Raw genomic sequence first — 25,179 nt, forward strand, 5'->3', positions numbered from 1 at the left:
AAAGTGAGGGTGAAATACCTATTTTGTATTCTACCATTGTGATAAATGTGTTCATAAATAAACGAAACCCAAAGTTTCAAGGACCTGGGAAGCCCCAGTGGAGGCCTGTGACAGAAGAGTAGAACAGGGATTCTCAACCAGGGCTGCCCATGGAAATCACTTAGGCAGCTCTAAAAAACAAATGCCTTAGTCCCACTTACAGAGAACCAAATTTGTTTGCTCTGCATGTGGCCGGGCTATCTGAATGTTGAATCTGGGCCGTTCAACTCTGCAGCTAAAGTGGAAGAGCTCTGGTATAAAGCCTTGCTAGATAAGGCCAGACTCGTGTTCAGCGACACCCCTGGCACCCAGAGCCTTGTTAGAAATGCAGAATTTCATCCCCACCCCAGACCTACTGAAACAGAATGAATTTTTAAAAGCTGCCCAGATGAGTAGATAGACATGCCAGTCTGTGAGGCACTGGCATGAAGGACTAACAGGTTTTCTGTGTGCTGTCTTTCCCCTGAAAGTCACACCCTTCTTAATTTGGCATTTTATCTTTTGTGCTTCAAAACATAGAACAGCTATGTTTTCTCAGGAAATACTTGCTCTTTCTGAAATGTCTCCACTTTTCTTTGATAGAAATGCCATAAACGCATATACTGAAACAGATGAAATTGCAAAGGATCACTCTGTTTCTTCACCTGAATTTAGAATTTGAGGAGACCTAGGAATTATGTTCAATCACGCCATTTCACAATGAAGAAATTAAGGTCCACTGGAGCTAAGATATTACCAAGGGTCACCCTGCTAGGAATCAGAAAAGCCGAGGTTTAGAACAGATTTCACTAACCAGAACTGTCCCTTTGAAAAGTCCATGTTCCATTGTAAAATTCACTTAGCGTTTTGGCATTTTGTCATGTTTACACATTACAGCTTTCCTAGTTGTAAAAAAAATCAGTAATTTTTTTTTTTTTTTGAGACAGAGTCTGACTCTGTCGCCCAGGTTGGAGTACAGTGGCGCAATCTCAGCTCACTGCAAGCTCCACCTCCCAGGTTCACGCCATTCTCCTGCCTCAGCCTCCCTGGTAGCGGGTCTACAGGCACCCGCCACCACGCCCGGCTAATTTTTTGTATTTTTAATAGAGACGAGGTTTCACCATGTTAGCCAGGATGGTCTCGATCTCCTGACCTCGTGATCCGCCCGCCTTGGCCTCCCAAAGTGCTGGGATTACAGGCGTGAGCCACCGTGCCCGGCCAAAAATCAGTAATTTTTTTAAAGCCTCAGGTGAGTTATCCTAGATGAACCTAAGTCCTGCAGAGCTGTGATGACTGGCAACCTCTAAGAAGTGCTTCTTCATGCATTTATCTGAATGCTGCAGAGAACATTTTTCCCCCAACTTAAAAGTTCTACTGTTTGGGAAAAATATCAGTTGTCCAGGCTAAACCTGTGAATAGCAAATATGATCTATAAAATCCCCGTGTCATAATAGAAACCTGTGGAAACAGTTGGCTTTTAAAACCATCGTGGATGAGATGGGCATGGGATGAAGTTGTGTTGCAGGTACCCAGAGATTCTTATTTGGTAGGTATGTGAACTAGCAGGGTAACTAATACAGATAAACAGATGTTTCCATAAGCTTCATAAACTATTTACAAGGGTATGCAGAAAAGCTTGCTCTGGCATAATTGCTGGGCTGCACAGAGTTGGAGGGTGTATGGTAGTGGCAGAATTACTAAAGGACCTCCAGGGTGGGAATAAGGGTCCTATTGTGAGCTGAACAGCAAGGCTTAGTTCCTCACTGCTTCAAGTGTGGCTGTGGACCCCCAGCACAGTCATCACTTGCGACCTTGTTGGAAACACGGAATCCCAGGCCCCACCCCAGACTTACCACTGTACCTTAATCTGCAGTTGATCCCCACAGGATTCATACACTCACTAGAGTTTGAGAAACACTAGTCTTATTCACTGTGCCCCAAATTGGTCTCAACAATGAATGCGTGATTATTGGGTCCCAGCTGATACCTAAATTAGAATCTTCAGAGGAAGATCTTGAGAATCTATATTTTTAACCATGGCCTTTGGTGATTCTTATAATAAAGCAAATTTGACAAGATTGGAGGATCGAGAGCTTTAGAGTCAGGTAGAACTGAGACTGGTGATCAGACCTCCTACCTACTGGTGGGCATCTTTGAGGAAGCGACCTTCCCTCTGGGAGCCTCCTTCTTGTCATGTATCAAATGTGGATACAACGGTCTTTTGCATGTTTAACATGAACACAAGGTAGGCAATTATGAAGCAGTGTAGAAAGGGTGTAAGCTTTTGCCTTGGGCTTAGCAGGTTTGAAATAGAAGATTGATATTAACATTTCTGTCTCCTCTTTAATGCCTCAAATTTGTCCTCTAAAAAACGAGAGTGGTAGGCATTTAGTGTATTTTTCATTGATTCAGTTTATCTTTCCTGAGTAGGTGGTAGGTTCCGGAAGCACAGATGAACTCAAAGCCTAGTGGGAGAGTCAGGTAGATGAACAGAAACATTGTAATAGATAGAGGTTTTGCTCACAAAGGAATCATTTCATACATCCAGATAATGTTTTGGTTAGCTTGTAAGGGGAAGAGATCAAAGCTACTATTTAATATCATTAAAATAATCACTATTTCTTTCACATATGCTAACACAGGCAGAAAAGAAAGAGCTTTCTAGTGCACTGAAAATAAAACCTTGTCAAAGAAAATAAGGCTTCCATGTGACTTTGATTGTGACTATAAATTAGCACAGGAGAACACCCCAAACTGTGGCAAAATTATGACCTTATTTAAAGTGGATGCTTTATCAGCTCATCTTTTCTGCCAGTTCTTTCCAACCTCATGTTTTTCACTCTCCCTTGTCCTATTATTAGCCTCTATTTCATAACTGCTGCAGAATGTTTTTCCTCCAGCCGTGGAGCTACCCACTGATACACTAGCCTGAGCCTCAAAGCTGAAAGCTGAAGTTCCTAACTGAATTTCTGCCCTTCAGGAGCACAGGGTCATTGGGATCCACCCGCTGTCAGAGGACTCCAGGGAGGCCAGGCTCTAAGCATACTGGCCTCTTGACATTGCCTTTGTCTCTCCACATCCGCATCTCCAAGCATCCTGTCTGCCCCTAAGCCTGGGGTCTGTTTGTTTAATGGTCTACTGCTGAATTAATAACTCCTTTCTCTGACGTTAGCTATAACTGTATTTTGGATTTGTTTAAATCAGAAAGTAGTATTTGAGAAACTAGAAAGCTATCCTGTTTTAGGAATTCTTACAAACTTTCTTTCTCTGATCTCTGCTGTATGCATATGTTGCTATATGTGCCAATACGGTAACCTGCTGCCTGACCCATAACAAGGTACATCCTTTACAGTTACCTTACTTTCACCCTATGTGAGCCTCGCAGCAGCTCAGTTAGAGAAAAGAAATACTACCTAGGGAAATGTAGAACATTTTCACTTGAATGTGCCAGTAAGTATCCCTAAAGTTTCATTATTCAACAATGATCAGTGGTCAATGCATCCTTAAGTGGTTATGTTTAATTCTTTAGGAAAATTTTAGAACTGAAAAATCATTTCCTACATCTAAAACGTTAATACAGGCCAGGTGTGGTGGCGCATGCCTGTAATCCCAGCACTTTGGAAGGCCAAGGTGAGTGGATCCCTTGAGGCCTGGAGTTTGAGACCAGCCTGGCCAACATGGCGAAACCCCGTCTCTACTAAAAATACTAAAATTAGCTGAGTATGGTGGTGCATGCCTGTAATCTCAGCCACGCAGGAGGCTGAGGCAGGAGAAATCCTTGACCCAGGGAGGTGGAGGTTGCAGTGAGCCAAGATTGACCCACTGCACTCTTGCCTGGGCAACAGAGCAAGACTCTCAGAATAAATAAATACATGAATAATAAAATGTTAATACAATTAATTTTTGATTGGAACAATAAAATTTTCTTTGCAAATATCTCACATATGTAGATAAAAGTTATACATTAATTTTGAATTTAAAAAATCTTAATTTCATAATTTAATCAGTGTGATATACTTGTTAGGCTTGAAGAATCACACTCTTCTCTATACTTTCCATTCAGATAAATTCAGAGCTTGAGTGAAAGAAATTAAAAATGTCATCATCTTCTGATGTTTGTGAGAACCATCTGGACATGAGAGAAAAAATAATCCAGAAAGGAAGGGACCAATTGCATCAAAAATTTATGATATGAAGCTGATTACTGCTAATTGCATCTAAAGTAATTTTGAAATTTCCCTCCCTCTTGGATTTAAAGGGAAACTTCTCCAATAGCAGCTCAACTCTCCAAGCCTTTGTTGGCCAGCAAGAGTAGGCTTCTAAATGAGAAATAAAAAGGCTCTTATCTTTCTAAATGCAAATTAATGTGTTATCTCCTCTCTGATGCGCTCCCTGGCTTCACAAGCATTGATTTTTGGAATCTTCTATGTACATATGAGTGCTATGATTTGGATATGGTTTGTTTGTCCCCACATACTCTCATGTTGAAATTAGATCCCCAGTGTGGGGGTGTTGGGAGGAGGGGCCTATTGGTAGGTATTTGAGTCATGAGAGCAGATCTCTCATTAACAGATTGATGCCTTCCCTCAGAGAAGAGTGCGCTCTCATTCTTTAGTTCCCAAGAGAACTGCATGTTGAAAAAAGCCTGGCACCTCACCACTGGTTCCCTTTTTCCTTGTGTGATCTCTGCACGTACTGCTCCCCTTCACCTTCCTCCAGGAGTGGAAGCAAGCTGAGACCTTCACCAAATGCAGATGCCCAATCCTGAACCTCCCAAACATCAGAATCATGAGCCAAAGAAACCTTTTTTTCTTTATAAATTACCCAGCCTCAGGTGTTCCTTTAAAGCAACACAAAACAGATATGAGCATAGCTCATATCTATCACAGAACTTGTCATATTGAATTGAACTAGAAAATATCCATCTCAACCCCTCTCTTATGAGTTTTTCTGAGAACATTCATCACTATATTCTTATCACTTTACAGTGGACTCAGAACATTGAAAATGCTTAATAAACATTGGCAGAATGATAAAAGAATGTATTAAATTGCCATTTACTTCTGAGTGTACATAAAATAGAACAAAAAGTGCCATTCTATAGCCTCACATATGGCATATTTCTAAAAACATATTCCCCAAACCAGGTGTAATGCTCTCATCTTTTTTATTCCTTTCACTTTATCCTTAATTTCTCATTTCATAAAACCTGCATGAGGGATTTTATACATTGAGGAAGATATTTTCCCTCAGTTTACCAGCCTAGAATGCATTTCCCTATAATCCCAAATATGAGCCTCATTGCCCAGTATGGCCAGGATCTGCCCATTGTGGTCCCTTCCACACTAGATTCTGTTGGCTTCTCAGTGCTCTTATAGCAAGTTATTGACAGGAAGCAACTTTTGGTCTCATTTGCCACTGAACCTCAGTGTCTTGCATGATGCCAGATACCTAGTAAATAGGCTGTGTGTATATGCATGTGTGTGAACATGTGTATGTGTGTGTGTGTGTGTGTGTGTTTGTAAGGTGGATTTTAAGCTGCCTCTAGTAGAAATATTTTCCAGATATTCATAAAGCCACCATAATCACTGTGAGCATTAAAAAAATAAACATATTTTTAGAGATTTACTCTGAGATAAACTTTGGAAACACTGTCTTTGGCTTTTTTCTATAAAACAAGGAATGCTTGGCCCTTCTGTCAATTTTTTAGTTTTCTCAAGTAATATGTAGGTACATAGGTAACGAAATAAAAGAGTAGTTGGATGTTAACGTGCACTGACACAGAGTTGGGGTACAGTGAAAAGAATGGGTTTTAGGGCCCTCTCTTCTACCTTATTGATACGGACAGGAAATGGGAAAATACTGGGTTGAAGAGGGTGGTTCCCTGGCAAAGGCCCCACCTTTAAGCCTAGATACCTGCATCCCTGAGTGAGAATAGGCATTTCTGTTTTCATACCCCAAAAGTTGCCTTTTGGCTTTCCATTCCCCTATCCTTCACCCATATAAACCCTGAACTACAAGCTCCAGAGCAGACCAGCAGATCAGCAATGGAAGAACGACGCGGCAGAGAAAGAGAAGAGGAGGGATGTCTGGATGCTGAGGGGAGTTCAGCTGGGGGTGACTGGAGGAGTCTGGCTGCTGGGCAGCCCCACTCCAGGGGAAGATCACCTTCCCACTCCATCCCCACTTTCAGCTCCTCATCATCTCGCTGAGAGCCACCTCCACCACTCAACAAAACCTCGCACTCATCTTTCCAGCCTGCATGTGATCCAATTCTTCTGGGCCACTGGGAAAGAGCTTGGGATACAGAAGGCTGTCACACTGGCCCCCTGCCGTTGCAATAAGGCAGAGGGTCCAGTGAGCTGATTAACACTCATCTGTAGACAGCAAAACTGAAAGAGCTTTGTAACATGGAGGGTTGCAGGTATCCACCTCTAGACACTACTGCGGAGCCAGAACACTTGCCCCGGCCTCTGCACTGCCCTTCTGCATGCTCCCCCTTCCTTCAGCGGTTTCAGCTGTGGGGCCACCAAACAGGTGAGCCACACCCCTGTCATATGTCAGGGAACTCTTTCGTTTCATTATCATCCAAAGCCTGCTAGTACTTAGTGACTCAGGAAACTCTCAGCTGATTTCTGCAAAGTGGGGATAACAATACAGAGGCTGTACATTCTGGTGAAAGTTACATTAAAAAAAATCCACATAGTATATGATAGTCTTGCTTTTCTATGAATTTGAGTGTAATCAAATTATAATTAGGTCAAGTATATGTCATACTCATCATGGGACATCCTTGGATTATGCTTATTTTACAGAGAAAGTTATTAAAATTTCCCATTATGCCTGAAAAGTTTTGGGAGCCAAGCCAGGCACAGTGGCTCACACCTATAATCCCAGCACTTTGGGAAGCCAAAGCAAGAGGATCACTTGAGGCCAGGAGTTTGTGACCAGCCTGGGCCACATACTGAGACCCCACCAGTACAAAAACTTCAAAAAATTAGCCAGGCATGATGGTGTACACTTGTAGTCCCAGTGACTTGGGAGGCTGAGGAAGGAGGATTACTTGAGCCCAGGAGGTCAAGGCTGCAGTGAGCCATGACTGTACCACCGCACTCCATCCTGAGCAATAGAGCAAGAATCTATTTCTAAAAATAAGTAGAGTACATAAAGCCAGAGTTTAAACGTCTTATTTTTAAGCAGTTTGAATTCCTGAACCACTGGGACAATAAAGGAGAGAGTTTAGTGGGGAGGCGAAGAATGTAGAACCTGGTGTCAGCCTGCCTAGTCTGATACACAAACACTGACATTTTGGTTTACGCATAAAAATTGTGATTTGGCCCTTAAGCCATATTTTATGTTTTTAAATGATGATCAGACAAAAGTGAATGGGAAAGAAATAGCATGCCCAGGAACCCAGAAGTGCTGCCTGATGCTGTGAAACTTAGGTTGGAGGAAGAATCCTTTCAGTAGCCCCAGAGATGGGCAGACCACAGAAGGACACAGCGAATTCCCTCACTGCCTCGGCAGAGTCCACAGAACAGCTGAGCCATCTTTATCCTGTTTTGAGAAGGTTTTACTGAAATATTTACCCAAGAAGCTTGCACGGCAGGGCCTGTGGTACCAATGTTACTGTTCACATTTGTACTGATAGATCATCTCTGGCTAAAATAATATTTATGGATATGTTCTTAATTTTTAAAATAACTTTGGTGAAATAATCCGTAATCCACTTAAATTATATAATTTTATCTGGGATACAAAATATTGTATAATTCTCTCTCTGCTCTGTCTGCATGGGAGAAGCTTCCAGACTGTCCCATCCCTCCCAAGATAGTGAACCCCTCAGGCAGGAAGCAGGTGCCCGGTGAGGCAGTTCCAAAGGGAGCTATCTGGGACACATCTGAAGGGTCGACAGCAGGAATGGCCTAAACAGTAGGTGGTAAGGAGTGTTTTCCCCATGTTTTTTCTTCGGGAACTGTCAAAAGGGAGCATTCTCCTAACAAAAGGTGGCCTCCTATTTCTGCTTGTCTTTTAAGTTTACTACTTGAATAATTACAATGATCCTTGATTCTAAAATGTGTTCTTGTGCATGATCTGGTATTATTGTGTTTTAAAATAGTGTATCTGTGCCTGTTTTCTTTTATTCCCATTAGTGGATCTAAATTGAACTCTCTGCACAAGACTCACTGTGCTGGGAGACTCTGAGTACCTATCAAGAAGTTCTGACACAAGTACATTGACCTGTCAACAAAGCTGTGCAGATAAAGTAACAATACAAAGAAATACAAAGAGGTCGAATTAGAAGAGGTAAACCACTGCTTCAGTGTCATGGAATTACAAAATTACGTTCATTGTATTGTTGGTTTGCTTGCTTTCTGAGTTTCTAAGACCATCATGACAAACTATGTCCACAGAGAAGAAGAAGAATTATAACTTTCTTCATTTCTTCTTGTCAAAAGCAATCAGTAGACCACCTGTTATCAATATGGCTATTGCAAATTACTTAAATTATGTCTGGGCTATGGCAAACATTCTCATGAACATTTCTTTGATGAACCCGAAAATTCTTCTAAGGTTCTTCACCTTGTTATTAACACCATTCGGCAGGGAATCTGCAGCAACTCTGCAGCCTGGTCTGGATTTATAGATATTTTAGCCTTCATTCCCTCCTGCTGATGGAGTTCAGGGATGTGTGCCAAAACTCCATTTTCATTCTGACTTGCTTCAGCCACAGGGAATCATTAGCTGCTGCTCTCAGAGCACTTACTGGAGAACCATTTGATAAAGAGGACCCTCACTGAATGGAAGAGCTAATGGACCTCCAAAGTGACAGAGCAAAGCACTAACTGGGATGGTCCTATTATATCGCAGAATTGTCATTACACAATGACCAATCAATTCTCTTAAAAATGGAAGCTTTCATTTCAAAACCTACTCAGAGACAGCCAGTCATAATAGGCAGAAAAAACTACTCTTAGGGTTCCCTTCCTCCTTCCCAATGGCTGCCCCCACTCCCCAACTCCTATCAGCATGTCAGATTGTTATAAAAGCCATCAGTCCTGTTACCAAAGTATCACCCTGGACAATGGTTGCTATTGGGCTGCCTTATTTTTTTTCCAGCAATTCCACATTTATTTCAAGTGCTTCAAGTATCTTCAAGCGAATTGCTTGGTTGATTTCCAGAACGGTCAATACAGGTCAAATTCATCTTAAATGCTACCCTTTCCAAAGTTTTGAAAATCCATTTTTGCAGGAAGGCTGGTGAAACATTTAATGAGCTTCAATTCAGAAGAGACACATCCTTTTTACTTGAATTTGGCCTTAAAACACATTTGGTCCATTCAAATGTGTAGCAATCTTTTCAATTACAATGGCTACCTCTTTTCACTCTAGTGCAATATATTATACATAGCACCATTGCCAACATTTTTGAAATGGCATAAAAATGAAAAGATCATAGAATATTCTGATTTTATTCAGAATATTTTGATTCAAAGTGTTTCTGGTGACTTATTTTCCTTCTTTATCCAGCTTCATGTCTATAGGGTGTATCTACCTTTTATTAAATCCAATGTTTTTAATGTTTTCAAAACATGATTTCTACATGCAAATTAATTATTATAAAACATATCAATGAATTATTAATAAAAGAAGGAGCAGACACACTCAAATAGACTTAGTAGTGCTTAATCTGGAAGCACTTAATTGAAATTTCTCTTATCAGCTTAATAACAGTGAATTATAATGACCTTGATTTTACAGAGACAGGGACGCTATTTATATTTCTTAATGGAAAGACTAGAGGCAGGAGTCAACTGTCTTAACCGAGTGTTACATAAATGAAATATATGTGTAATATAGAGACGTTAGAAAATTCGCCAAGTTGAAAGAAGCAAATAGTAATAAACTATCAATCTTTTTAGGTTTTTTTTTTTTTTTTTTTTCAGAATTAGGATTCTACTGTATGTTCAAGTTTGCAATTTCATATTACATTTTTATACCTAACATGACATAGTCACCATTGGATATCCTCAAAATACTGTGAAAATTCATCCAATGTACACATATATTCTAATTTATATAGACATTTAAATTCATAATTTCAGACTTGTTAAAAATTTTTGCTATTACAGATAAAAATGTGGTGAGCTTCCCTACAAATAAATATTCACAAGCATGTCTATGGGCCACGTGTGGTGGCTTACGCCTGTAATCCTAGCACTTTGGAAGGCCGAGGCGGGTGGATCACGAGGTCAGGAGATCGAGACCATCCTGGCTAACACAGTGAAACCCTGTCTCTACGAAAAAACTACAAAAAATCAGCCAGGCATGGTGGCGGGTGCCTGTAGTCCCAGCTACCAGAGAGGCTGAGGCAGGAGAATGGCGTGAACCTGGGAGGTGGAGTTTGCAATGAGCCTAGATCAGGCCACTGCACTCCAGCATGGGTGACAGGGTGAGACTCCGTCTCAAAAAAACCAACCAAACAAACAAAAAAACCACTATAAGGCTTTTAAAACATACTAAAATATTACCTACAAAAAAATCTTTAAGAAAGTGCACTCCCTCAAGTAGTATTTGCGGACAGGTGTTTTCACAGCCCCCTTACTAAACTGGGAAACTGGGTATCACTTTTAAAAATCTTTAAATAAAGGACAGGAAAAAAAATGCTTAATTTGCATTTCTCTGTGAGGCTGAGTATACTTGTTTGCTGGTTATCTGTATTTCTCTTTAGATAGATTATGTTCCTCCCCTTTGTCCATTTCCCATTGAGATTTTATTTTAATGTTACCCTTTGATCCACATGACTTCTTCAGGGTTTTAATTCTTTGCCATATTTGTTATTCGGTTTCCTCATAGTTTGTCTTTTAATTTTGTTTCTGATTTATGATATTCAGATAAAAAACAATGCTGTGTTGAAGTTGTTAATTTTTGCCTTCCATTGCTTTTATTTGCTCACAGGTCCTTACAATTGCTGACATAAATAAATATGTAATTTTATTTATTATTTTCCCTAGGCTTTATTTATTACATTAACTTTTTTTTAAATCATTAGTATACTTTTGGTATAGAAAGAGGGGTCAACATACACTTTTGATTCTATTTACCTGATAGTCAATCATTTATTGAACAATCGGTCTCTCATTTTCCTCTGGTTTATGAATCAATCCTTGTTCTATACTAAGTCCCACAATATGCCACAATCTGTTTTCACTAATTAGCCTGTGGATGATCTGTGGCTTTATATTTTCAGGCTGGGCATAGTAACTCACATCTGTAATCCCAAAATTTTAGAAAGCCGAGGCAGTGGGATCACTTGAGGCCAGGAGTTGGAGACCAGCCTGGGCAACCTAGTGAGGCCCCATCTCTACAAAAAAAAAAAAAAAAAAAAAAAAAAACAAACAGAAATTATCTGGGCATGGTGGTGAGCACCTGTAATCCCAGCTACTCAGAAGGCTGTGTAGGGAGAATGGCCTGAGATCAGGAGATTGAGGCTGCATTGAGCCAAGATCACACCACTGTGCTCCAACCTGAGTGACAGAGCAAGGCTCCTTCTCAGAAAAATAAAAAATATATATATATATATATACACACACACATACATACATACATACATATATATATACACATTATATTTTGAATTTAGGAAAATCTATTTTCTCTATTTCTTGTTCTTTAAAAATCCTTCTGTTGATTTTTTTTAATTAAATTGCTTTATAATTTCTAAGTACTGGTACCACAAATGTTTCTTGAAGAACTGGAATAAGAAAATTACAAAGAAACAAACATGTCCCCCACTTTCAACTCCTCCCTTTTCTGGGATTATTGTCTTTTTTTTTTTTTTTTTGCATGTACTTTCAGGATTTCTATCACAAATAGTTTGGTAATTGTGTTCTTATCGTTCCTTGAGAAGAAAACAGAAATGTGTCAGAGCATCGTCTATTTTCACAACACAGAAAAATATTTGATGCAGTTTATTATAGGATTACAATGTATTTTTTAATCTAGGAAATACAATTTTAATTTCTTTCAGATTTAGATGTCTAATCTTTTGAGACATACAAAAATAATCTATTGAATAAGCTGGAGTCATGCACGAGCCTTTATATTGCCGCTCAGATCTATTAAATGGCATCTTATTTAACTTGAAACAAAATCCAGTAACTACGATGTGGTAAACATACTCCTGGTAGCATGTCAGTCACTCTGAAGTATTTTGCTTTTTAACATTTCCTAATGATGAAGTATTTTTCTTACTCCAAACACATTACAAAGCACTGTGCCATTTAATTTTTAAATTCATTTCTGTATGTATTTATTCAACAGTATCTTAGTGATAGGAGGTGCTCAGTAAACATTTGTTGAATAGGGGAATGACTGAAACATACTACTTAAATAGAGTGCAGTACAAAATGGCACATTATTAATAACTACATTGGAATTTTTAGAAGTGCCTGATGCAGGAACAAATGTAAGCCTTTTATTCACAGCAAAGCTTGAGAGATGAATAGCAGGCACATGTTACGTGTGATTTATTCATACACACTAGTATGAGATTTATAGGCATCTATTAACCTACTCGAGTTCCAATTTTGTCTTAGGCTAGTCTTTTGTCATAGTTAGCTATGTTGTGAGTCTATGTTAAATAACAGGCGGTCTGTACTGAAATATGCAAGAAATATGAAGACAGAAGGCCAAAATTATTAAATATGTACATCATTTCACTTAACTATAGGTATATATCTGCTTATGTGTGTTACAAAAATTAGAGATGTACATGCATCTCACAAAAGCAAAGGGTTTTTCTTTTATGGACATGAGACTCATTGTTATAGACTGAATTTATCTACAAAAAAATAAAATCCCCACATGAAGTAAACTCCAGTTCCTCAGAATGTGATCATATTTGGAGAAAGGTCTTTACAGAAGTAATGAAGTTAAAATCAGGTCATGAGGATGTGCTCTAATCTAATATGGCTGATGTCCTTAGAGGAAATTTGGAACACACACACCTAGAGAGGAAACATGATGAGAAGATACATCTCCTTGACCATCTACGGGCCAAGGAGAGAGGCCTCAAAAGGAATCAACTTTGAACACAAACACCTACAGAGGAAACATGATAAGGTACATCTCCTTGACCATCTATAAGCCAAGGAGAGAGGCCTCAAAAGGAATCAACTCTGCAGACACCTTGATCTTGGACTTCTGATCTCCAGGACTGTGAGAAAGTAAATTTCCACAGTGAAGCCTCCCAGTCTGTAGCACTTTGTTACAGCAGTCCTAGCAAATTAATACACTCATGAAGTAATGAAGAATACAGCATGACCATATGCGGAAAAAGAAGAATTCCTTTGTTCTCCTGATAGTCTCAGTTTTGGAAAAGATGAATCATCTCAGCCTGCATACTGCGGTGGGACCTGATCCGATTCCTCCTCCGGCTAAAACACCATCAAAGAAAGCCACTACTTTAGCTAATGCTTCTGATTCATCCCTTCTTCAACTGATTATGAATTTAAACATAATTGATTGCATTGGCCACTTCCAAATGATAATCCCATTAGATTGGCCACAGTAACATGGTTGAGGATCTAAAAGAGCTTGCATGCACCTCACGCTTTGAAGGGGTAGCTCATTCCTGGATTTCTCCCTTAAGGTCTTAATGTCACTTGTGTGCTTTGTTTTTTTTTTTTTTTTTTTTTTTTTTTTTTGAGACGGAGTCTCGCTCTGTCGCCCAGGCTGGAGTGCAGTGGCACCATCTCGGCTCACTGCAAGCTCCGCCTCCCGGGTTCACGCCATTCTCCTGCCTCAGCCTCTCCGAGTAGCTGGGACTACAGGTGCCCGCCACCACGCCCGGCTAATTTTTTGTATTTTTAGTAGAGACGGGGTTTCACCGTGGTCTCGATCTCCTGACCTTGTGATCCGCCCGCCTCGGCCTCCCAAAGTGCTGGGATTACAAGCGTGAGCCACCGCGCCCGGCCCACTTGTGTGCTTTGTATCCATACATGCACAGTCACAATAAATATGAGAGAGGAGGAGTGTGGAGAGAAACAATCCCCACTCCCCTTCTTCCCCAATCCAGGTTTGCAGAGCATAGGAATAGGGTGCAAATTTTGCAACTAGGGTAAATGCAGCGGCACTGCCAAAGTCATATATGAACACCACATGTCAGGGGTGAGGAAAGGTCACAGTTCTATTTGTCCTGACACAGGACATATGGTAACTTTTACAGAGCCCTCCTACTATATCATGTATCTGTTCTTTCAAACCTGTGCCATTGCTCAGTGTGGCAATACATCTTCCCTGTGGACTAAACCTGGCTCTTGGATCCAGGCAGCTTCTGCTGGCATGGCATCTTCTAAGTTCGTAACTATACAATACGTTTCTCTGCACCATCTTAGTGAAACAACATGGGAATAGAGTTCTATAATAGTAATAGAAAAAGGTCATAATTTTCCATGCCTCACGATTCAGAATAATTAATAACTGTGTCATATGAGAAGAGTAAATAAAGAGAAGAAAAGGGGTGTGGATATATATGATCACTGATGCATATACAATTGCAAAGAAAAACAAATTACCAGGCTAATACTGGAAATGAAAGCTTGGTAAGAAATAGTTTTCAGATGTTAATTTGATTCTTCTATTGAGTCTTAAAGCTGCAGTGTCTATAAGTGCACTCTTTATCCTCCCTTGTTTTTATTTTTAGCAGTTACATAACCTTATGTCTCTAAAAACCAGTTAAACACCTTCCTGATCTCTACTGGGAGTTTTCCCCAAGTAGTTCTCCACCTAGACTATCACAGGACTACTATTTCATTCACAACTTCTTGCTGGAGAGTGTTTCATCAGAGGTGTTAAGAAAAAGTACAGAAATTAATAAACGAAGGAAGAAACAAAATAAAATGCCGTTCTCTCTGGACACAGTTAAAGTCTCTGGGGTTGGTTCACAATAAACACTGAGATTCTAGATCTTAGATGAGCAGTTTGCTTCTCCTGCCACAGTCTGTAGGTTCTCAAGAACAGATTATTTCTGAGTACTAGGATATATGCCTAAGTTCCACGTCATAAATATACGCTTCGAAAGTGTGTAAATAATTATTTCCAGTAACTTTGCAGATCTAAAAGCAAATCTTTGTTTGCTTGATCAGGTAAAACTTAAACCGTAACTACTTTGTTTCCGTTTTGTCTTCTTCAACTGTTAAAGAGACAGCAGCCTTGCCCTTTCCAAATTAAGACTCCCAATTCTGCTATTCAAACGGTGGGACTGTGTGTATCCCGGACATGACACATTCCAGATGCTGCCAGCACCCTCCACCCCCAGGCCTTGCAGAGGGCCTGCCCTTTCCACCAGTGGCCTCCGTGGCTTACCGACAGTGTTTATGGGATCCGGTCAGGGTTTCGATCACAAAGCACTCGCCATCATTGAGACAGTATGCAAGGTCCTTGTCTCGGCAGGGTTTGAAGTGCTCGGATCGCTCTGTGGAATATGTCGTCGTATCTGTCAGGGAAAGCACAGAGGGAAATGCTGTCAGCAGTACATTCTGACACCAACAACTCCTGTGACTGGCCCTGGATCTCTGTATGAAGGCCTTCTCATGGGCTCTGACCTCTGGGACTCTAGACAGACAGCTCCAGCCCTCCGTGGTACTGACCAAATGCAGCTGGCTATAACCACTGTATTCAATTGTCTTATTTCTCCACTAAATTTTATCTATTGGAGTCACTCTGGAGAAGCCCCATTTGAGGAAAAGTAAACACTAAAATCTGAATGATCCTAAGTCAAACACCCCAAATTCACCCTCATTAATTTCAGTTTTAACAAACATGTTGTATGAAGGATTGAAACAACATTCCCTTCCCTTTATTGCTGCCAAATATAATTAAACATCTGATCAATGTATATTGTGACTGTTCTGTGGAATCCAATGTCAGTTTGGGGGATTTTTTTCAGTTACAGCTATAATTGGCTAATAGCTAAGCCAATTATTCTTTCACTTTCTCCTTTTATTATGTAATTAAAATGCAAATGTTCTAAATTCTGAAACAGATTCTCAAATATGAAGAATGTTTCTGGTAAATACTTAACAGCACCAATTATTGTCATTTTTTAGCATATCTTAAACATGCGTTTTTAAAATCATAATTACTTACATTTTCAAATTAAGTTATACATCAATATCTGCATCCCAAATACGAGACTAACCATAAATAAGTGCAATCTGCAAGATACAGACTCTGTTACCACATGGAGACATTATTCTAATTACAGAGTTTTAAGCAACTATTAGCTCCAATTCCATCGTAACATTCAACAAAAAATATACTTAAAAAGTCAAAGAAGAAAAAATTATTCAGCGCTTAAGCTTTTAATTTCCTTTGCAGAGATTTAGATTAATAATAATATTCAAGCACGGGATATTATACCAGCTTATTAACCGCTCTTGTTTTAATGTGTCTCCCAAATTCCATGTGTTGGAAAATTAATCCTCAAATTCATATGTTGATGATATTTGAAGATGGGGCCTTTGGGAGGTAATTAGGAATGGACAAGGTCATCAGGGTGAAGTCCCCATGATGGAACTGTTGGCTGCTCAAGAAGAGAAAGGACAGAGTTGACATGCTCTTGCTCCCTATCCATGTGATGCCCTGCACTGCCTCAGGGCTTGCAGAGAGTCCTTGCCAGCAAGAATGCCCTCAGCAGATGCAGCCCCTTGACCTTAGACTTCCCAGCCTCCAAAACTGCAAGAAATAAATGCATGTTCTTTATAAATTACCTAGCTTCAGGTATTCAGTTAAAGCAATAGAAAACGGACTAAGACAGTAAATGAAGGTCACAATGAGCTTCTTCCCTGATTATCCTCACAACTGATGGTGAGTGATCAGTTTAAAAGGAAAATCACCCTTTTCTCTCCCACATCTAAAAATCCTCATGGGCTCTCCTGTGGAAATAACTTTAAAATCCATAGTAGGGCAAACTAGGGCATGGGCCATCTATATGTTTGTCTGTCTGGTCTCTTCTTGCACTCTAAAATTTTATGCAACTTGATTTTCAACTATCATTCTATTTCCCCAAAATACCAAGAACTGTCACACTGCTCCTTCTTCCCAGACCTTCATTCTTTGTTGAAGACACCCAGAAATCCTCAGAACTTAGATGATCTCATCTTGTGCCTCCCAGTGCCTCTTATCACTTTCATCACTGCACTCAACACTGTAAGTAATCCTTTCTTTGTTTTATCTGTTCCTTTCTTCTGTAAGGTCCTTGAGGGCCGGCATGGAGGCTTAATGAGAATTGGAGCTCATAAAAATATCTCCAAAATATCTGATCTCTTTAACATCAACAATAAATGCTATAAATAAAAGCTATAATTAAAAACTTCACTACAATTTTACAAAAATTAATGCATTTTGTACAGCAAAAAGTGAAATAAATATAATTTAACATTTATGTTATCATTTTAGTATACTTTTTATAATATTGATAAAGATTGCAAAAGTAAGGCCTTCAGATTCACACAGACCCTCACACATATGTTACTCATATTCCACGAGCACTGAAATAAACCAGTATTGGTGTTGCAATGGGAACTTATGTTTTCCATTTCAAAATATCTGCTTGTTAATACTTTGACACAAAATAAAGGCTCTGCAAAACACACACATTTTCCATCTTGCAGGAGATTCTCTACAGAAAAGATCTGTTATTCAAGACAGTATGTGATAAACAGTCACACAGAATCAATCTCTCTATGGGAAATATTTAAAATTCAAGAGCTCTGAGCAAAAAATTCAATATGAAACGGTGCACAGTTGACTGCTACTCTGGCTGCTGAAGTATATTAACTCATGATCAGTTAGTTAACTTTTCCTTTAATTTCTTATTATCCATTTATTGATATTCACTGATCATGCTTCTAAGAACAGTTTTTCATTAACATAATCTACAGCATAAAAAGTGAGATCCTTATTTTATAATCAGTGGTTTTAACAAGCTACAGACTTCAAGTGCAATACAATGGCATAGCAATTACAATCAATTAATTTCCATCTGACAACTGCTGTCTCTAGTGGTTACCACCCCATTCTACCAACTGATTTCTCCATCATGTTATCATCTATCGGCACATTACAGAGGATCAGAGACCCAGGTAAATGGCTCTGCAAACGTCTGGGGTGGGAAAGCTCAGATATCAGGCTTAACATGTACTGAGGCTTTCCATTTCCATAGCTTAAAGAATCTCCAAATTAATTTAAAATGCACATGCTTAACGTTCACAATGACTTTACTGAATTCAAAGAAAACATCATTATTATAACTTTTTAATGACAATATAATAAACAATAATAAAATATTGGGTATGATCATTCTCTAAGTAAATAACTGCAATTATCAATACATTTGAAACCTTAGAATATACTTACGCATTTTACTATATATTATCTATATAGTATTACCCAACTGAAATCACAGAGGCATTGGGTAAGGTAAGCGTAATTCATCATGAGGTGAAATTTTATTCTTGAAAGTCATCATGCAAAATATATGTATGGAAATACAGGCAAATTCTGGACCCTTAATAAAATCACTAGGTTGCTATGCTAACTCTAAGACCACCTACTTAGATTTTTGTTGACTAAATAATAAGCATACTGTGTCTAAGTCACTCTTACTGAGGTTTTCTATTACTTACAACCAAACAGAGCCTACTAAAGAGATGCTAATAATTTTGGATGATATCCTCCTACATTTGTACATCTGATTAAAGTTCATGTATGTATTCATACATCTATTTAATTTTCAACATACAAGATGTACTACAAAACACATAAAATAGAACATAAATCAGAATGAGCTAAAAATAAAATATAAGGTGCAATTCTTTATTTTCTTTCTGTGCCCCAAGGTGGCACAGTGTGCTCTAATGTATCCAGCTGAGTGTTTTATTCTGAAGAAGAAACATGGAACATTGTGAGAATGAGAACATGGATAAGATCTAATGCCAAACTATAAAAGTTATGATCCTAAACAACCTTGGTGCGTCTTAGTAATCAAAAACTCTCATCTGTGAGCAAATTCAACACTTTTGGAAGCTTGTTTATATTTTTTAAAGCTATGCCACTTTTCAGACAGTCCAATACACTAAGCTGGCTATACTCTATGGTACTATTTTGGCATGTACTTAATCAAACTTCTGTTTCTAGGAATGTAATTTGGTAAATAATTTGTTATAGAGCTATTGCCTTCAAAACAATTATATGGATGAAGGTTCCTGTAAGTAAACAGGACGGGCCTAATATTCCCGTGAATACCAATTGGTATTTCAAGGCTTTCTTTATGTTCCCTTATTCCAGAGTGGGCCCTGCTATCAGACATCATTCTCTCCACATTCATCAGCTTCTGAAGCTCCCATCTGACTTGACCATGAGCTTGCTCCCACGGAGCAGAGCAGGTCTTCACATCTTTAATCCATGGGCTTATGGATGGCATGACACAGAGGCGCAGAATAGGTATTTATAGAAGGGAGAAATTTTGGCCTGGCGTGGTGGCTCACACCCATAATCATAGCAATTTGGGAGGCCAAGGTGGGTGGATCACCTGAGATCAGGAGTTGGAGACCAGCCTGGCCAACATGGTGAAACCCTGTCTCTACTAAAAATACAAAAAATTAGCCAGGCATGGTGGCAGGCGCCTGTATTCACAGTTACTTGGAAGGCTGAGGCAAGAGAATCACTTGAACCCATGAGGTGGAGGTTGCGCCATTGCACTCAAGCCTGGACAACAAGAACCAAACTCCATCAAAAAAAAAAAAAAAAAAAAAAGGCCAACTTTTTTATATAGCATTTTTCTAATTGTTTGTGTTAAAAAGTGGTATCATAGGCCAGGTACTCTGGCTCACACCTGTATCTCAGAACTATAGGAACCAAGGTGGGAGGATCACTTGAACCCAGGAGTCTGCAACCAGCCTGGACAACATAGGGAGACCCCCATCTATACAAATAATAATAATAATAAATTTGTCGGGCATGGTGGCGCATGCCTGTGACCCCAGCTACTCAGAAGGCTGAGGTGAGAGGATCACCTGAGCCCAGGAGGTCGAGGTTGCAGTGAGCTGGTATTGTGCCACTGCACCCCAGCCTGTTTGAGACAGGACTGAGTGAGGCCCTGTCTCAAAACAGGAAAAAAAAAAAAGTGTTACAGTGAACAAAAACTCTATTTAAAAAATTTCTGGAAAGCGAAGTAAGTTAGGATATAAGAAGGGCTCCAAAACAACTTAGGGAAAGAGCATGGAATTTCATTAAAGGAGGGAAAAATCAGCTCAGCAGCATGGAAGACAAACGAGGAGAAAACAAAGCAAAACAATTAGAAAGGATTTTCCAAAAAAGAGGGACAGGAAGAATAAAGGAGTGTTAGGATTAAGATGAGCAGAGATGGTGCTAAGAAAGGGTTTTCCAAGCACCATGACCAAGGTCTAGGGATCAGTTTAAGGAAGTACTGTTGCTGGCATTAGAAATAGTACTCCATCACTTGGGGCCACAGGAACTGTGCAATTATCTGGATCACTCATCTGGTACTTGTTATATGTAGTTTAGTGTGTTTTCTTATTTTTTTATACATTTCGGTCTCTATCCCCAGGGAGGTCAGTGAGAGTGCTTTGCTTTTAAGTTTTCTATTCTTTCCACATCATGTAGCATACATAGTAAGTAATCAGTACAGTAATTAAATGCACAGTGAGAGGTGGTGGTGGTTAATTCATTAAAGGCAAAATGGGAAGAAAATGTTGGGTTGGAAGACAGAAATCCCCACAGATTTTGCAATGAAAGTTAATTTATTAACGAATTACAACGATGACTGGTTTCCCCCTTAAGTACTGAGTTGAACCTGAATATTACTTATGGAGGTTTCTATGTTGCCGGCACAGTGCAGCACACTGTGGGAACACATACATTGTTGCAGGAACAAGAGTACGAAATGGGCTATTACAGATAATAATTGCATGAGATAGTCAAAGAAAGGGAGAGATTAATTCAGGCTATAGTTACCTCTGAGAGTTTCTTAAAGTGTTGGCATTGGAGCTGGGCTTGAATATGTGTGATTGAATTGGCACAGGAAAAAGAATCCCGGATGGGAAAAACAAGATCGCCCCCCGCCACCAAAATAAATAAATAAATAAATAAATAAATAAATAAATAAATAAATAAATGAAATATTGAGACTCAGATTAGATCCTAAATAAATTCTTCACACTCCTGGCTTAAAAATGTCAGATTTCCTCTTTGTCCGCTAGACTTGCGCTGGGGGACGCGCCACTACTTTGTAGCGGGTTTCCAGCGGGCCATAGGCGCAGCAGCAGGAACCCAACCCCTGCTGACCTTGAGCTCCAGGAGTTCGTTTCTTACGTCCGCGGAAGTGCAGCGGCCTCAATTCTTAGGGCAGAAAAATAACTACACATGGGCAAAGGAGATCCTAAGAAGCCGAGAGACAAAATGTCATCGTATGCATTTTTTGTGTAAACTTGTCGGGAGGAGCACAAGAAGAAGCACCCAGATGCTTCAGTCAACTTCTCGGTTTTCTAAAAAGTGCTCAGAGAGATAGAAGACCATGTCTGCTAAAGAGAAAAGAAAATTTGAAGATGTGGCAAAGGCGGACAAGGCCCGTTATGAAAGAGAAATGAAAACCTATATCCCTCCCAAAAGGGAGGCAAAAAAGAAGTTTAAGGATGCCAATGTACCCAAGAGGCCTACCTCGGGCTTTTTCCTGTTCTGCTCCGAGTATCACCCAAAAATCACAGGAGAACATCCTGGCCTGTCCATTGGTGATGTTCCGAAGAAACTGGGAGAGATGTGGAACAACACTGCTGCAGACAACAAGCAGCCTTATGAAAAGAAGGCTGCCAAACTGAAGGAAAAATACGAAAAGGATACTGCTGCATATCGAGCTAAAGGAAAGCCCGATGCAGCAAAAAAGGGAGTTGTCAAGGCTGAAAACAGCAAGGAAAAGAAGGAAGAGGAGAAAGATGAGGAAGATGAAGAGGATGAAGAAGAAGATGATGAAGATGAAGATGATGAATAAGTTGGTTCTAGTGCAGTTTTTTTTTTCTTGTCTGTAAAGCATTTAATCCCCATGTACACAACTTATTCCTCTTAAAGAAAAAAACTGAAATGTAAGGCTGTGTAAGATTTATTTTTAAACAAACAAACAAAAAAGTCACATTCCTCAAGCAGTTTTTTTTTTTCTCTCCCATAGAGTTCATGATATGACGATTCTCTAAGAAAAGGTAAGAATCTGGCAATGCAATCTAAAAGCTTTTAGGATTAGCAAACTACCTTTACAAGCCAGGAGCCATTTAAATATGGTTGTTGACTCTGGCAGCCTCTTCTGTAGGAACACTGTAAATGAAACCTGCTGCCCTATATTGAAATTTCCTGTAGAATCTGTCATTTATCAGGCACCCAGGAAAGAGCACTGGCATGAGACTGAGTTATAAAATATTTAATGGTAAAGGGAAATTGCAAGAAGAATGCAGTGGTGTTTGAAAGGGAAACAAACCATTTCTCAGCTGGCAAGAGGCAAAGATAGCTTTCTCCCCGCTGCCAAAGATCAGACAATTGTTCACTTTGCTGGCATGGGAGAAATGGGGAGTATAGGGCAAGGATTTTAAAAGTTCAATTGATTCGTGGGGCTGCTGTGAGAACTGACAGTTCTTGATGTATCCCAGAGCCATTAATTTTTGTAACAAATGTAGAAAGGGCCCTTGTTAAAGTTGCATGACATATCTGCCACGTTGCAGTTTGAAATCCTGCTTTTAAAAACTGTTTCAGCTTATTTAAACCTGAACGGGACATAGCTTGTTCAATGGAAGTGCATTTATTTGGGAATTGCAGAGCTTATCTGAAACTGAATATATTTCCTTTAACCAGCATGCAAAGACATGCATATTTCAAACTGCTCTGAACTATGATAATAATAATAGCAGCTACTGTCACTGGAGCCCTTGGCTTATGCGAGGCTCTGTGCTATGTGCTTCAGAGACACTATCTCTGCACCCCACATCACCTTCCTGAAATGGCCTATTTTATGTTACCAGCTATCTCTAAATCCAATAGTGGGGTTTTTTTTTTTTTTTTTTTTTTTTTTCGCATCTCGTTGAAATTCTCAAAAGCAACTGAAACTCATAATCCTCTTGCCTTTGTGAAAACCTTTCTTTCCTTGGAATCTATGTTATCACATAGTCTTGATTTTCCTCTTGACTTTTGACTTTCACCAACTTAGTATCATCTAATCTATGCTTAAATGCTGGATTACTTAAAGACTGGCTTTCAAATAACTCCAGGCATATACTTAACACCATGCTAAGTGTTTTCCTTTAGCTGTCTTTTGTGGATGCAGAGTGGCCTTGTCTCTGCCTCGTTCCATAAAAAATCATGAAGTAGGTTGGTTGACTATTGTGTGTGCTTATTTAGAAATATTATGATCTGGATTACAGCAGGGTTGTTTTCCACTTGCTCAAATTTTACCTTACTTACACATGAGCAGTGAGTAGCATATACGTAGAAACCCCAATACCTTCTGCTAAGAAAAGAAAATGGCCATTTGTAGATGGATCTTAAACTTCAAAGAGAACTGAGTCTATGCTGGTGGGGCCTTTTTCATGCTTCTCCAGCACAGACAGACCTCAGCTAACAGACTAATTCTATCTTCTGAGTCAGGTGCACTGGGAAACTTGAAAGAGATGCCATCATAGACTTGAATTACATGGCTGTCCTTCCTCTGACATCAAGTTTCCTAAGCAATTTTCTAATTGAAATGTGATTTCCAGCATTAATCTGGATGCTATCCATGGTGGGGATGGTGTTTCATTCTCTATAACATCTTTACTTCCCAAATGTGTCTTTATGTGAACTTCTAGTGGATAAAAGTTTCTCACACATAGAAACAGCCTCCTGTCTGGTCTCCCTGTACTTCACACTGGCTTCTACTACTTACTCAAGAGTTAACATCGCTGGGCGCGGTGGCTCACGCCTGTAATCCCAGCACTTTGGGAGGCCGAGGTAGGCGGATCTCGAGGTCAGGAGATCGCGACCATCCTGGCTAACTCAGTGAAACCCCGTCTCTACCAAAAATACACAAAAAAATTAGCCAGGCGTGGTGGCGGGCACCTGTAGTCCCAGCTACTCAGGAGGCTGAGGCAGGAGAATGGAATGAACACAGGAGACAGAGCTTACAGTGAGCCGAGATCATGCCACGGCACTCCAGCCTGGGTGACACAGCAAGACTCCGTCTCAAAAAAAAAAAAAAAGAGTTAACACACCTACCTCAATAGCACATGTGAGCTCTCTTCATCTTGTGGCTAAAACTCCATTGAGTCTTCATTACGCAAGATTAACAAACACTTCCTAGCTTATTCAGCAGTTCCCCACATAAGCCATCAGAGAAGGCTCCCTGGAACTGCACTTCCTAGTCTCTCTCCCACATTTCTTGAGCTCCAATAATACTGGAACACATATGGCCACTTTTAGACTCTATGAATTTAAATGGGCTATTCCCTTTACCTCATACACAGCTATATGTCTCTAACAAATAATTTCTAATTGTTTCAGATTTATGTGAAATGTAAGCACATACTGAAGTCTTCCCTAGCTCCTCAGGTTAGAAGTGGCTGAAAGTATTCAGAGCTCCAGGCACACTTCCTATTCATCTCTAATACTGTGATGATCACTCTGAATTGCAGTTTAACTGCTTACATGTTCGTTCTCCATCCTCTTCTCAAACTAGATTATGGGATCTTAGGGACCTAGCAAGTCAATCTCTGTATCATCATAATTTATTACAAAGCCTGACACACAATAAGTGCTTAATGCATGCTTTCTGTGAATAAGTATCATAATGGTTGTAAAATGAAGATTATACCAACATCATAGGCATACACAAAACTTCAGAATGATAAGGTAACAGCACCTTGTTGCTCCAAATCTGTAATAATGTTTTTGGAAATGAATGATGAAAATCATATCTATACTTCTGTGAACATACCTGAGGCTGACTAATAATGAAGGTTTTTATTTTCATGTTCATGGGTTCCATGTAAAAAAGCATTTTTTAGTGAGAATTTATGTGTTTGTTTATTAAAGAATTTTCTCCCACATCCAAATTTCTTGTCT

The 25,179-nt window shown here is 39.5% G+C and overlaps 1 protein-coding gene and 1 pseudogene across 10 annotated transcripts in view; one reads left to right on the forward strand and one right to left on the reverse strand.

Moving 5' to 3' along the window:
* The window catches only part of NRG3 (neuregulin 3), a 1,125,306-nt gene that overhangs the window by 620,484 nt on the left and 479,643 nt on the right, over window positions 1-25,179 (reverse strand). For 9 of the 10 annotated variants that reach the window (XM_055275508.2, XM_055275507.2, XM_055275504.2 and 6 more), the window contains one exon: window positions 15,388-15,517. In XM_055275508.2, coding sequence (XP_055131483.1) covers window positions 15,388-15,517 — 130 coding nt within the window. Of the gene's footprint in view, window positions 1-1,046; window positions 13,685-14,000; window positions 15,518-25,179 lie in introns of those variants that run through there. The other variant, XR_010120532.1, reaches the window with a different exon arrangement.
* LOC129480940 (high mobility group protein B1-like) lies at window positions 21,291-22,199 on the forward strand (annotated as a pseudogene).

This window comes from Symphalangus syndactylus, chromosome 4, assembly GCF_028878055.3.
Source record: "Symphalangus syndactylus isolate Jambi chromosome 4, NHGRI_mSymSyn1-v2.1_pri, whole genome shotgun sequence".
Taxonomy (NCBI): Eukaryota; Metazoa; Chordata; class Mammalia; order Primates; family Hylobatidae; genus Symphalangus; species Symphalangus syndactylus.